This window comes from Gobio gobio (genome assembly GCF_949357685.1).
Source record: "Gobio gobio genome assembly, chromosome: 22".
NCBI lineage: Eukaryota > Metazoa > Chordata > Actinopteri > Cypriniformes > Gobionidae > Gobio > Gobio gobio.
Genome location: NC_137118.1, coordinates 37,659,818 through 37,674,947, shown reverse-complemented (window position 1 = coordinate 37,674,947; position 15,130 = coordinate 37,659,818). Strand labels below are relative to the sequence as shown.

The following is a 15,130-nucleotide window of genomic DNA, read 5'->3' as shown; positions in this document are numbered from 1 at the left end:
GTTCTGTAGCTGTCAGTTCAAACCCTGCGAGGACAGGAAGTGTGTGGTCAGGTAGACAGGCTGTCTGTCTGGGTAAAGGCAGAGCTGAATCTCTGTTCATATCTGCCTCTTTTGTTTGCTCAAACCACCGTAACAACACAAGGCACAGCCCTCACATCTTTACCCTTTAAAAATACATACACTCTCTTTCCACTTCAGTGTGCACATAAAAACAACAAAAGCATGTATTTTCCAACGTTGAATCAAAAGGCCTGACCACCTGGGTTTTCCGCAGGGAATGGGAAATCCTTTGGGAATGTTCCTGATACCAGATGTGGGAGTTGATGCTCGCTGCAGTGTGTGTATTTATTTGTTTGTGTGTGTGTTAATGTGTGTTTTTTTATATATTCCTACACAGTCTGGAATGCCTTGGTTTGCGCGGGGATCATCACTGGCGTGGCGCCCATCCTCGTCAGGTTCCCTGGGCTGAGCTTTGCCGGGCTGGGTTTGGGGCTACTGCTGGGCTCCAGAAGTTTGGGGACCACGTGGTTGTACGGCGGTGGAACTGGAGGGAAGTTTTCCGACTGCCCGCTTTCTTTGAGGGCAGCCACCACGGGCAGTCGAGGCCTGGGCCCACGGGGGGCGCTGTTGTGCACCATAGACTGAGTGGAGGAGGCCCCGGAGCGAGAACTACCAGAGCGAGAGGAGGAGAGAGAGTTTGGCTTCACCAGTTTGGCTTTGGGAGCTTCCGCATCTTCCCTAAAACATAAAGAGAGAGAGACACTGTGAGATTCTTCATCTTGTTGTGTATACTTCGCATGCAAATGTCTGTGCCAAATTAGCTATAAACATGTCAACGCCCTCAGAAAGATTTGTTTTCAAACTGTTGGTCCTCCAGGACAGTAGTTGACATGAAACTACTAAAATCCTGTTATAACACCATTTTGTGGGAATTATAAGAATGCAATGCACATTTGTGTTTGGCATCCAAAAATGAAAATGCTGTCATCATTTAATCACCTTCATGTAATTCCAAACCTGTTTGATTTAGTTAATTCTCTGTTGAACTCAAAAGAAGGTATTTTGAAGAATGGTGGTAACCAAACAATTTCTGTTCCCATTGACTTCCATTATATATATATTTTTAAACTGTTTGGTTATCAACATTCTTAAAGGGTTAGTTCACCCAAAAATGAAAATTATGTCATTAATTACTCACCCTCATGTCGTTCGACACCCGTAAGACCTCCGTTCATCTTCGGAACACATATGAAGATATTTTTGTTGAAAGCTGATGGCTGAGAAAGGCCTCAGATAGGCCTCCATTGGCATTCAGTACATTTACACTCACAAGACCCATAAAAGGCACTTAAAACGTCATTACAAAGTCCATCTCACCACAGTGGCTCTTCAATAATTTTACGAAGCGACGACAATAGTTTTTGTGAGCAAAAAAAATCTAAATAACGACTTTATTCAACCTCTTCTTGTCTTCCGTGTATGCCTCCACGACGCATGCGCGAGAATATGACGTTGCGCCGGCGTTCAGAAATCGATTAAATGCACACTTTAGCCCCATTTTGAGCACTACGCCAAGACCTAAAGCATGATCAATGTAGAATTAAATAGCTTAGATACGCGCGTCTTCCTCTGCTTGTAAGCAAATCGCTTCTGGGTCATGTGTCCGAACGCCGGATCTGCGTAATATTCTCACGCATGCGTCATGGAGGCACACGGAAGACAAGAACAAGTTAGATAAAGGTGTTATTTAGATTTTTTTTTGCGCACAAAATCTATTGTCGTCGCATCGTAAAATTATTGTAGAGCCACTGTGGTGAGATGGAATTTGTAACAATGTTTAAAAAAAATAAAAGTGCCTTTTATGGGTCTTGGGAGTGTGAATGTACTGAATGCCAATGGAGGCCTATCTGAGGCCTTTCTCAGCCATCAGCTTTCAACAAAAATATCTTCATTTGTGTTCCGAAGATGAACGGAGGTCTTACGGGTGTCGAACGACATGAGGGTGAGTAATTAATGACATCATTTTCATTTTTGGGTGAACTAACCCTTTAATCCTCATCCTTCCCTCGGGTCGCTTGAGCCAAAAAAAAATGTTTGTGCTCATCGGAGTGGTCCAAGACCCGAGGACTTTTGTCGGACTTGAACCACGAATACACAAAAAAACAACTGGATTAAAGGAGTCTTGCACTTGAAATAAAAAAAGTAACAAACCCTTCCCTCGTGGGCCAATTTGACCCCCTTAGGAAATTAATTAATGGAATGCGAGGAATGCTCCAGTACACATAGGAAAACCTAAAAATGCTAAAACTTTACCAAAAAATTATTTTATTTTTACAAGTGTATCTGAATGCATATGGAAGAAAAAAACTTACTTTAGGACCCATCAGAACAGCACATTTGCTCCATATAGAGAAATGAGGCCATCTAGTGGCAAGTAATGAAATATCATGTCATATAATTTTTTTTCTACAAGAGGTCAGCAGAGACACCCAATATAAGGGTGTGTTCACACTTGTAGTTCGGTTCGTTTGGTTCGTTTGGTCCGGACCAAAAACAAAAAAATATAGTCCTGGTTCGCTTAGCGTTCACACTGGCATTTTTAACAGCGAACCTAAAGTTACCAAACCAAACGCATAGGGATACGGTCACAACCTGATTGGTCGGCTTTTATGACGTATATTTCGTGACGGAGCTTGCTTACCGAACATTCAAAACAATGCTGTGTGCTGGATTAAACACGATCATTTTATGCGTGTACATATATTTTTACCAGCTGAGAACTCACAAAGAGCTCATCAAATGTTCAAAACATTCAAAACAGCACCAGGATTTCCTCCGTTGTATGTAGAAACAAAGATCTGCATATATTGATGAGGCACTTTACCTCCTCGTTGCTCCACGTTTGCCCTCAACTCATTTTGGATACACTGATCTTTCCGCGTCATCAAATCAGGTGACTTGTAGCGGCATCTTGTGACAGCACGTCCTGTTTTTGGTTGCTTTACATGTCTTTGGTCCGTGTTGCGTACATTTATCAATCGAACCGCACCAGAGTTCGTTTGGAAGTGGGCCGAGACCCATCTTTTAAGCGGTCTCGGTCCGCTTGTTTGGTGCGCACCAGGGTTCGGATGGCAGCATTCGCATATGTTCAAATGAACCGCACTAACCGAGCAATCGCACCACGGTACGTTTTAATCGAACCAAACATGACAAGTGTGAATGCACCCTAAGATATTTTAAGCTGAATTAAACAGAATTAAGCATGAAATTGTGTTATTTTGAATTTAAGTTGAAAGAATGTGCTTAAATTGTTATTTATTTATGAATTATTGATAAAATCTAGTAATTTAAAGGTAAAAAAATAAAATAAATGACGACAAATCTACAACAAATTTGCATAAAAAAATAGAAACATTTTATCAAAATGAAATTAAATCAAGCGTATAGCGTTAGTTCTGGCAGGTCACGTTAGTCAAGCTCGCATCAGCAGACTGTCAGCTGATCATGTCTACCTATAGGAATACGATGTAAATCACAGCATACATATAAGCTCCTTCAGTATCATCAGCTGCTATCGCGTTTTTCCGGAGCTGATTACCCCCCTCCATCCCCAGCTCCTCCTCTCGTCAGTCAGGATTTGGCATCCAATTCCCCTTGAATCAGACTAAATCCCCGAATTATGTTGTACATTTTAATATTGACATAAATGATATCTACAATACATTGTTGGTTCTGTTCTGTTTACCCTTGGGGGTTTATCGCTGCTCTCCCTGTTCTCATCCATGCTAGGCTGCATGGATGCGCAGGGAGTTCTTGCCCAGAACAGAACCATACCGCCAATCCAAACTATATGCTAATTGTCAATCATCTTTGATGATAGCGGTCCTGACAGAAATAAGCTTTCTGGACACAAAAAAAAAGTATAATTTTATGGCTGCAGCAGGTCATTTTGACCCGCGAGGGAAGGATTTGTTACAAGTGTAAGGGAGGGATGAGGGTTAAATATATGTTTTGAGTTCCACAGAAGAAAGAAAGTTAAACAGGTTAGGAATTACAGAGAACGACAGAGTGAGAACATTTGGATTTTGGGTGAACTATAATATATCAAGGCCGTAACCATGTCTTGAACATTGGGGGGCACCGATTTTGTTATTTTTATAAAGCATAAAGAAACAGAACAGTGAGCGAAATTCTAGGTCCAATTCTAGTTGGGAAATAATCATTTTGGGACTATTTGCAAATAATATTTTCATTAATTAGCGTCAAATATGTCGTCAGTCTCGAGATTCTTCCCGTTAGTGAATAAATACATATCCGCAGAAAAAAATTCAATTTCTTAGTGATCTGGTGGTGGAATTTTTGTAAAAAATGTCGACGGTTACAGTTTCTAGTCCGCCCTCATATATATTTTTTTCTTCATTAAAATCAAAGATGTTCAATGATTGTATATTAAGAGCATGGACACGTTTGTGTGCATTTTGTTTTGTGATTTCACCGGAAAGAATAGATATCCCCGTAATGACATTAAGAGATAGATTGACGCACTTGTCTGTGTGAAGACATAAACCCCGCCTACTTTGATTTGATTGGCCATTTCAATCGTTTTGACATTGACGAGCGCCGTTAGACCTGAGGCAGACCAGAATAAAAATGTAACTTTTAAAAATGTTTGTCTTCCTAACATACAGAGCGCTGTAAAATCATGAATGGAATGCAGGAGAGCAGTGCAGTAATGTCAAATATTGGAGGGGGGGGGGCAATTTGGGCTTTTCTAATTAATCGGGGCTACTTGTCCCCCTCAATGTCTATGGTGGTTACGGCCCTGTAATATATTTATTTCATTCACTAAAATATAACTATGTAAATGTATTTTAAACTAACTTTTATATAATTTGACATTAATTAATTAAAATACAGGTTTAGCGACTAGCTAGAAGCATTTCTGTTTAACAACTCACATGGAGTGCATTTCAGGCCTTTTTTTTAACTAAAATGTCAACAAAGTTTGTGCAGCTAGAAGCATTTGCATTCACAATATGTATGTTTTGGGTGTAAATGCACTTTACAACATTTTTTAAAATGTTTTGATAAATTCCCTAAAGCGTAAAGTCTTCTGTAACCCTCCAGGCTAGTGGCTAACAAGGCTTAACCTCAGCGAGAGAAGCGTGTATGTGTATCTCGCTGTCATTTGCATTGTTGATGCTCACTCATCCTCCAAACCTGCATAATTCATCCTGACACCCGCAAATTAGCCTAGACATGAATGCAAGTCAACAAAGAGAAATAGAGCTGCTAAACATTATAAATGGTGTCAGGCTGTAATTTGCAATTGTGTTCTACGTGCTATTTAAAGAAATGTTTTTTCATTAAAAATGTTTTACCTTATTTCATTCGGCGCTTCCTCCTCCTCATATTTCTTCTTCTCTTTCTTGCGGAAAACAAGCCAGACGATGAGGATGATGAGGAGAACGCCGAAGGACACGCCCACCACGGCACCAGCCACCACGCCCATTCCACGGACATCTGCAAAAGAGCGGACACATCACAGCTCTTTCCATTTTATAATACGCTATGGTGTATGTATGCTAAGGTAAGCTTCACTCTTATTATTGTCAAGTCAAGTCACATTTATTTATACAAAGTTCTGCCATAAAACTCTAGATGGAGCAGGCTGATAGGTCCTTAACTCAATCTTCTTGCAATCACATCATTCTCTACAGGTGCTGGTCATATAATTAGAATATCATCAAAAAGTTGATTTATTTCACTAATTCCATTCAAAAAGTGAAACTTGTATATTATATTCATTCATTACACTCAGACTGATATATTTCAAATGTTTATTTCTTTACATTTTGATGATTATAACTGACAACTAAGGAAAATCCCAAATTCAGTATCTCAGAAAATTAGAATATTGTGAAAAGGTTAAATATTGAAGACACCTGGTGCCACACTCTAATCAGCTAATAAACCCAAAACACCTGCAAAGGCCTTTAAATGGTCTCTCAGTCTAGTTCTGTAGGCTACACAATCATGGGGAAGACTGCTGACTTGATAGTTGTCCAAAAGACGACCATTGACACCCTGCACAAAGAGGGCAAGACACAAAAGGTCATTGCAAAAGAGGCTGGCTGTTCACAGAGCTCTGTGTCCAAGCACATTAATAGAGAGGCGAAGGGAAGGAAAAGATGTGGTAGAAAAAAAGTGTACAAGCAATAGGGATAACCGCATCCTGGACAGGAAAGTGAAACAAAACCCATTCAAAAATGTGGGGGAGATTCACAAAGAGTGGACTGCAGCTGGAATCAGTGCTTCAAGAACCACTACGCACAGACGTATGCAAGACATTGGTTTCAGCTGTCGCATTTGTTGTGTCAAGCCACTCTTGAACAACAGACAGCGTCAGAAACGTCTCGCCTTGGCTAAAGACAAAAAGGACTGGACTGCTGCTGAGTGGTCCAAAGTTATGTTCTGATGAAAGTTAAAACATTTCCTTTGGAAATCAGTCTGGAGGAAGAGAGGAGAGGCACACAATCCACGTTGCTTGAGGTCCAGTGTAAAGTTTCCACAGTCAGTGATGGTTTGGGGTGCCATGTCATCTGCTGGTGTTGGTCCACTGTGTTTTCTGAGGTCCAAGGTCAACGCAGCCGTATACCAGGAAGTTTTAGAGCACTTTGTGCTTCCTGCTGCTGACCAACTTTATGGAGATGCCGATTTCCTTTTCCAACAGGACTTGGCATCTGCACACAGTGCCAAAGCAACCAGTACCTGGTTTAAGGACCATGGTATCCCTGTTCTTAATTGGCCAGCAAACTCTAACTCCATAAAAAATATATGGGGTATTGTGAAGAGGAAGATGCGATATGCCAGACCCAACTATGCAGAAGAGCTGAAGGCCACTATCAGAGTAACCTGGGCTCTCATAACACCTGAGCAGTGCCACAGACTGATCGACTCCATGGCATGCCGCATTGCTGCAGTAATTCAGGCAAAAGGAGCCCCAACTAAGTATTGAGTGCTGTACATGCTCATACTTTTCATCTTCATACTTTTCAGTTGGCCAAGATTTCTAAAAATCCTTTCTTTGCATTGGTCTTAAGTAATATTCTGATTTTCTGAGATACTGAATTTGGGATTTTCCTTAGTTGTCAGTTATAATCATCAAAATTAAAAGAAATAAACATTTGAAATATATCAGTCTGTGTGTATTGAATGAATATAATATACAAGTTTAACTTTTTGAATGGAATTAGTGAAATAAATCAACTTTTTGATGATATTCTAATTATATGACCAGCACATGTATAGGGACAGCTGATTGGTTCCTGCTTCAAGTTCTTCCATTATTAAACGAATACCATTTCAGCTGCAAAGCAGCTCTAAAAAGACAATAGTGTCATTATTCAGCTTAAAGGTACAATATGTAAAATATCCTAAAACCACTAGAACAGTGTTATACATTTTGTTGACTTGTGTACATACATTATCCCAAATGTCTCCAAGAATGTTTAAATCCAGAGAAATAAGCAATTTAAACCAGGACCTGCGTTGCCCTCGATTTTGTAGAAACCATGGAAACACCAAAGACGCATTAATATATTGTGTTATAATAGACAGGTGAGAAACTGTTTGGATACATTCAACGACATAAAGCTAATCATTGTTATATAGCTCAAAACAGTCTTATTGTTTAAATCTGGTTCTCTTGATTTACCGCGAGTACCATGTTTTATCCTGCCTAATATCGATCTAGCTCACTGCAGTGTGCAACAAGTGTCTCATAGTAGCCGCCGAGCGAACGCAGAGAGTAGCATTATAACATAACTTTCAACACACTCAAGCGTATCTAATATTATAAAACAGTGCTGCGTTACTCCACATCATAGACCCACATATGCATGACCGTAAGAAGCGGAAGCCGTCATCTGTTGCATAATAAAAGCTCAGCAAAATCAAAAAATTACATATTGTGGCTTTAATTTAGTACAATGTTGATTCGATTTTTCAATAACCGTGTGAATGTTGCAAAGTTTATTAGTTATAAAGCCCACTCAAAACTCAGAAGTCAACTAAAGCAGCTTTACAGAAGATAATAGTTCAAGTTTCAAGTTCATCAATTTGTAAAATTAACTTAATGCAGTTATTAGCAACTATAAAGAAGGGAATATTGTCGTTATTCAGCTCAAGTTAATCAATTATGACCCTTAGAATTAAACATTGGCACATCATTTGTCCGGAGTCAATTGTGTGTATAAAAAAGGCTAAATTAAATAATTTTAAAAAATAAATCAATAAAATCAATAAGACTAGATAAATGGAACAACCTGAACTGTTTATAGGGACCAAAAATACTACAGAAACTTAAGGATATGAGGATTGCCTCTTTTGACCGAGAACACCCTGACAACTACCTAGCAACACCTTAGAAAACACATAGGAAAATATTAAAAACACTTAAAACACATTAGCAATTTGCATAGTAACATCCTAGCAACCACCCACAACATTCTATTCTATTCTATTCCTCAGACAGCAAATCGTGTCAGCCTCATGAGGATTCAACACATACCAGATGTGTCAACACAATGTTGCTGTCTATTCTATTCTATTCTATTCTATTCTATTCTATTCTATTCTATTCTATTCTATTCTATTCTATTCTATTCTATTCTATTCTATTCTATTCTATTCTAATAAAATCTAATTAGTCTAATCTAATTCACAAATCTAATAAACCTTTGACTATTATGATCAAAACGAACATTCAAATCTTCATGGTGCTGCCGCTGACCCAGAGACAGTAGTTGTCATATATAGGTATGAAACAGCTTCACAGTCTTTTTTGAACCACAGTCTTAAGAAATAATGCTATCAGAGAAGTACTAGGACAAAAAGTTTATAGTTTAAATATGGGCAGTCATTATCTAATGATTAGAGAAGGTTGCAGGTTCGATTCTCAATACCAGCGGGAAATGACTAAGGTGCCCTTGAGCAAGGCACCTGACCCCCAAACACTCCCCTGGCGCCTTAGCAAAATGGCTGCCTATTGCTCTAGGTGTGTGTGTGTGTGTGTGTGTGTTCACTACTCACTAATCCTAATGTGTGTACACTAACATGGATGGGTTAAAGGAATCGTTCACCTGAAAATGAAAATTCTGTCATCATTTACTCACCCTCAAGTTGTTCCAAACTTGTATACATTTCTTTGTTCTGTACCTAAGAAGATATTTTGAAGAATGTCTGTAACCAAACAGTTGATGGAGTTCATACAAGTTTGGAACAACTTGAGGGTGAGTAAATGATGACAGAATTTATATTTTTGAGCAAACTATTCCTTTAAACGCAGAGGCAAAATAGCGAGTATGTGTTACCATACTTGGCCTTCACGTTGTGTCACTTTTTTCACTTTCATAAACAATGATGTGTAGTTTTGACGCTTCAAATAAAGATTGTATCAATTACGCCAGTAGGGGGCGAGAAATGACTGATAAAAATTTATTTGTCATTGAATCGTTCATTTAAGATATTAGTTCAAAAATGCTGATTCATCCAGTAATGACACAAGTGAAGTATTAATGAGTGAATCATTCATTCAAACCATTTTTAGTATGTCATTTTCCCCCACTAGAGGTCGCTTATTCAAAACAAAGGCGTAGCTTGATGACGCCTTGATTTCGCGGAATCATGGGAGCTGTTGTCTTCACCTCTACAGCAGGTGGAAAAGAATCCGACGGGACTCAGGCAGAAATCATTTTCATGGATAAGCTAATGCATTAAAGATTTATTAATGTTACTGTAGTATGAAGCAGGGTGGGGCTGAAAGCCATTGGAGCGGAACAAGGACGCTGGAGCGATTGCTAATGAGAGACAAACACGACACACGGCTCGTGAGCAGTGGAGCTTTTATCATTATTACACACATTATGAAGGATTAAGTTTGCTAGTTTGAAGTTATGATCACTGTGGGGCATCTGTTATGCTGCGTTCACACCAAACACGAATAGAGTGTCAAAATCGTGTCTACCGCGTCTAGTTGGACGCTTCAACATTTTGAATGAATTTTTAATGAATTTCATTAAAAAAATATATTAAACATTAATAGCCACACAAATGTGGTCCAGGCAAAGCGCTACCTACATTATCTTCACTGCATGTATATTTAAATATCCAAAAAAAACAAAAACAATGATGAAACTTCTCTTTGCCCTCAATCAAAACAATTTGGCAGACAACAAATTATAGATTCATGACACCAAAGATCGCCCTTTAGATCTACACAAGAAGAATTCTATCTCATGTTTAACCACTACAGAGACATCAGAGCCAGCGGCAGACGCCAGAAGGACTAGCTGAGGAAAGGCTGCTCTCGCCGGGGTTAATGCACACTGAGCGCCCGCTGATCGCCTGGATCTCACAACTGCAAGATTTTTTTTTTTTTTTAAATAGGCGCTCTCTTTATAAATAAACCCCAGATTTGAGCTTTAAACAACTACATACTCGCCTGAAAAAGTCTTAAAACTACATTTTGTGACACAATAGTAGTATTTTTAAAATATGCAGGATTTCTCATCACGCCACTTTACCGCGCGAACTGGACGCGCGAATGAGGCGGAATCGCGCCCATCGCGCTGCAGGACCGCCAGACGCGCATAAAGACCTAAAGAGCTTTTTTCTTTCTGCCTGCCGCTCCACTAATTTAGTGCCCATTTATGTCAAAACTAGGCTAGTGTCCTGTCAGGAAAGCTATCTGTTCCTTTATCGATACACGTGAAAAGCATCCCGGGGGCATTACAGGGATCTGTTATGTTTAATATATTAAGTTTTGCTATGTACAAGTCTGTCTTTTGAATTAAAGTGCGCAGTGAACTCCGTTGCCTTGAAACTCATGCTGGCGCCGGCTGTTCCTGCCTGGCAAAATGGTGGCCTAAACAGAATTGGTCACGTGACCTCCGGAGCTCTATTGAAAATGACTACTCGTCTTGTTGCCAGGACAATTGTTTTTTTTATTTTGCATTATAATGGATTATAATGTAACAGGCAGGATTTATCCCTTACATCTTAGGACCTTTATTACAAACAAAACAGATGATAGAAAGGTCATATATTTTGTCTAAATTCTAAAAAATAGCATTTTTGAATATGAGATTTTTTTTTTTGTAAGACATAAAATTTCTTGAGACTTGTGACAAAAGACTCCAGACTTGACTCGGACTCCAGTGATAAAGACTTCAGACTTGACTTAAGTTAATACAACAAGATTACAACAAATTATTTCAAACCAATTCGATTTTGTTGGAGGAACGTAATTAAATTTAGTGGAAAAGTTTTCCTTAAAGCTGCACTATGTAACTTTTCCATCCACTAGAGGTCGCCTATTTAAAACAAAGGCGTAGTTTGATGACGCCAAGTTTGAGCGCAGAATCTTGGGACATGTGGTCTCCACCTCACAGCCGGTGGAAAAGAAATGGGATAGGACTTGGGCAGAAATCATGTTCATGGATGTGATTAATAATGTTATTGTAGTATGAAGCAGAGCAGGCGCATTTGTTAATAAGAAGAGCGCAACACAAGCCTCGCGAGCAGCGAGACCTTTATTATGGCATAGTCGCCGGCGGGACTTTTATTATGCCACAGTCGCCGGTGCCATTTCCGCCTTTCCGGTCATGACTATGAGGTAACGCAGCTATGTGTATCATATTAGATACATTTGAGTGTGTTGAAAATTATGCTATGACGAATCTCTATGACACTTGTTGCACACTGTAGTAAGCGTAAAGCGTTTTTGCAAAATAAAACCGGAAACCGAGGGTAACGCAGATATGACGCAATTGACAGGCGACTCCCTCACACGTCCCGGTTCCTTGGTGAAAATAGCAATTTTCTCACATTTTACAAATAGTTGGAAACATTTGGGATATTGTAAGTACTCAACTGAACTAAATATATAACACTGGCCTTGTGGTTTTTGGATATTTTACTGCAAACATTTTACATAGTGCACCTTTAATTTGATTAAGTTTGTCAACAGCTTGTTTTTTGAGTGTGGTAAAACATGGTAATCGCGGTAAATCAAGAAAACGAGATTTAAACAATAGGACTAACTGTGTTGAGCTATATAACAATGATTCGTAATCTGTCGATGATAAATCAAAAAACATCATATATTAAAGCGCCTTTGGTGCTTCCATGGTTTGTACAAAATAAAAATCAAGGGTAAGAAATCGAGGGGAACGTGGGTATGATGTCATTGATAGGCAATGCACGGACACGGTCCGTATCCTGGTTAAAATTGCTTATTTCTCTGGATTTAAACATTCTTGGAGACATTTCGGATAATGTAGTCAACAAAATATATAACACTGTTCAAGTGGTTTTTGATATTTTAATCAAATCAAATTTAAATGACCTTTAAATTTAATACAAAAAAATTCTGAAACTCTAGTAAATTGTGTTATTTTGTTTAATTGCTCATTCAGAATCATGGGAGAATCGTGATCTCTCTTGTAAAATAAAAATAATTTGGATTCTCAATTTATCCAGAATCATGCAGCTCTTCTCTACATTCTTTTAGAAGACACATAGAACAAAGTTTTCATGCTCAGAATAGACTAACAACCAACAAACAGGCTGTAAGAAGCAGCCCCCTCTGCATTGCAGATACCTGAAGGAGTGTAACTCACCATGAGAATACTCCAGCAAACAGCACAGCATTACTCAACCTACCGCACTCACTACGCTCCTTCCTTTAATAATATGCCATTTTTTGCATGAATAATTTTTTTTCTTTCCGCCACGTAATTAATTATTACTTCTAATTCCATCATCTGATATTTAATTATGCAGCAGAGCAGTTTGAGAAAGGTTTGGAGGAAGGAATTAAATCAATGAACACGGTGTTAAAAAAAAAGGATGAATTCTTTATTTGGATGTTAAATAGTGTTGAAAGATCGCGCTGCATAGCAGAATTGGTCAGGATCTCACCGCCATCATCTGTGCGTTGCGATACAGCAATGACTCTGACAGTAATTCAATTACGTGTTGGAAGCAAGAAGAAAACAACAAAGCATAACAAAAAACAAAAAAAACAAGGCTAGGAACAGGAATGTACGGTTTGCATAAATATTTCATCTGTGTATGTATCAAACAATGGTTAAGTTCAGAATAACAACAAAATACTCATATATACTGCTAATTTTATGTATGCATGACTACTGTATCCCACAATGCAAAGCAATGCACTCTACATGACCTTTCATTTTCAGTTTGACAAACAAAGCAGTAGAAAATGTGTGACCTCCTTCTTGGCCTTTTTTTTCAGACTGCAAAAAGCAATTTTTTTTGACAAATTAGCTAAAAAATTTGAATTTGCATATTTATTTTTAAGGTAATGGATAACTGGATGTCACTGGCTAAATTAAACATGAAGCAGGATGAGGTAATGTGTCAAAAGTGTAGAATTACTACTGTTTGAAGCATTTATCAATGCATACTATGCACTATTTTTAGAAAACAGTAGGTAGTTGGCACAGCATGCAGTAAGATATATGCTAATATGCCATTCTGAATGTATCTATACAAACACAGATAATACTTACAGTGAACTTTGACCTCTAAAGTGCAGTTTTCTTCTCCGACATCATTGCTGGCGGTGCATTTATAGACACCCGCACTTTCCCCCGTCAGATTTTTCAGCGTAACAATCTCAGGGTTCTTCAGATCTTAAGACAAAAAACACAAAGTTACTTTGATATCGTAATAGTTTACACAGTATAGCACTGCATCCAACCAGACACAAGACAAGAAATAAATCCTATTTCTTCCATTATAATCTCACATTCATTTTGTTGGTATATGGTATATTTCAACCATATAAAAATATAATTTTGTTCACTTTCACCACCGTTCAAAAGTTTGGGGTCGGTAAGATTTCCTTCCAAGTCTCATTTATTTGATACACTGTTTTCTATTGTAATATATTGTAAAATCGAATTTATTCCTGTGATGGCAAAGCTGAATTTTCAGCATCATTACTCCAGTCTTCAGTGTCACATGATCCTTCATAAATCATTCTAATATGCTGATTTGTTGCTTGTTTCGATTCCAGTCTCGTGTTCCCCTGTCTTGTGTTTAAGGACTCTTATTTTGAAGTGTATGGTTGTTACTATTGTTCCTGCTTTTACTTTCTGTGCCTAGTCCCTGGCCGTTTCTCAATATGCGTTCTTGTCTGTACTTGTGTTCTTGTGGACTTGTGAAACGTCATCAGTCGCTGCCCAGGTACTGTTCCAATTTCACATCTAGCCAAGTACAGTTCAAACCCCCGGATGTGTCCTTGATCCGCCCATTTTATCGAGGATGCATCGAGAGGTGACTTGAGTGGACTTGAGACAGACCGGTATCCCATAATGCATCTCGTACCAACCAACAAGGGTCAATAGCGGATGAGAAACCCTGCGTAATTTAAAAATACTACTGTTAATGTGTCACAAAATGTAGTTTTAAGAGTTTTTCAGGCGAGAATGTAGCCTGGATGCCAGCCGAACTTAGCCCCGCCCACAACATTTTTACTCGGGCAGTTCGGTCTGGACTTGATCCATAGAGAAGTAATTATGCCCGAACAGAAACTGTTCGGACCAATGAAATTGTCAGGGTGGGCTTTAGACGATGATGGACAGATGATAAACAGTAACGTAATCATCCGCGTCATCAAAGGCGCTTGGGTTGAGTTTGTTCTAATCCTAAACGGAGAACTTGTTCGTATATGCATTCACCTTTACTATTTCTCTCAGAAATGATGATCGTGTTGGTAAGTACTCTGTGTATCCTTAAATTCTTTTTTTACAACACCGGCAAAGATCGTTTACACATCTTTTTCTTCTAACGTTAGGCTACTTATTCCAGCGTGCGTGCAGGTACAGGGTTGCCAAGTTTTTACAACAAAACCCGCCCAATTGCTAACGTTCCTCAAAACTAGCCAAAAACAAGCCCAATAGCTTTCCAGGGGGGGTTCTCCGGGAAAAAAAGGCATTTGGGGGGTAAAATATGTGTTATTTTGGCAGGGCTGGCAGCTAAAAATCGCATTCCTGGGTCTGTATATCACATAATTGGGGTTGCTTCAACCCGCGGACAT

General features: G+C 38.9%; 1 protein-coding gene across 1 annotated transcript in view; it reads right to left on the bottom strand.

Annotated features, from left to right (window-relative positions):
* Positions 1-389: 389 nt before the first annotated feature.
* The window catches only part of clmpa (CXADR like membrane protein a), a gene marked incomplete at both ends in the record, with an annotated part of 30,190 nt that continues 15,449 nt past the window's right edge, over positions 390-15,130 (bottom strand). The window contains 3 exons of the mRNA XM_079804021.1: positions 390-738; positions 5,382-5,523; positions 13,599-13,721. Of these exons, the coding sequence (XP_079660147.1) occupies positions 390-738; positions 5,382-5,523; positions 13,599-13,721 (614 nt within the window). The remainder of the gene's footprint in view (positions 739-5,381; positions 5,524-13,598; positions 13,722-15,130) is intronic.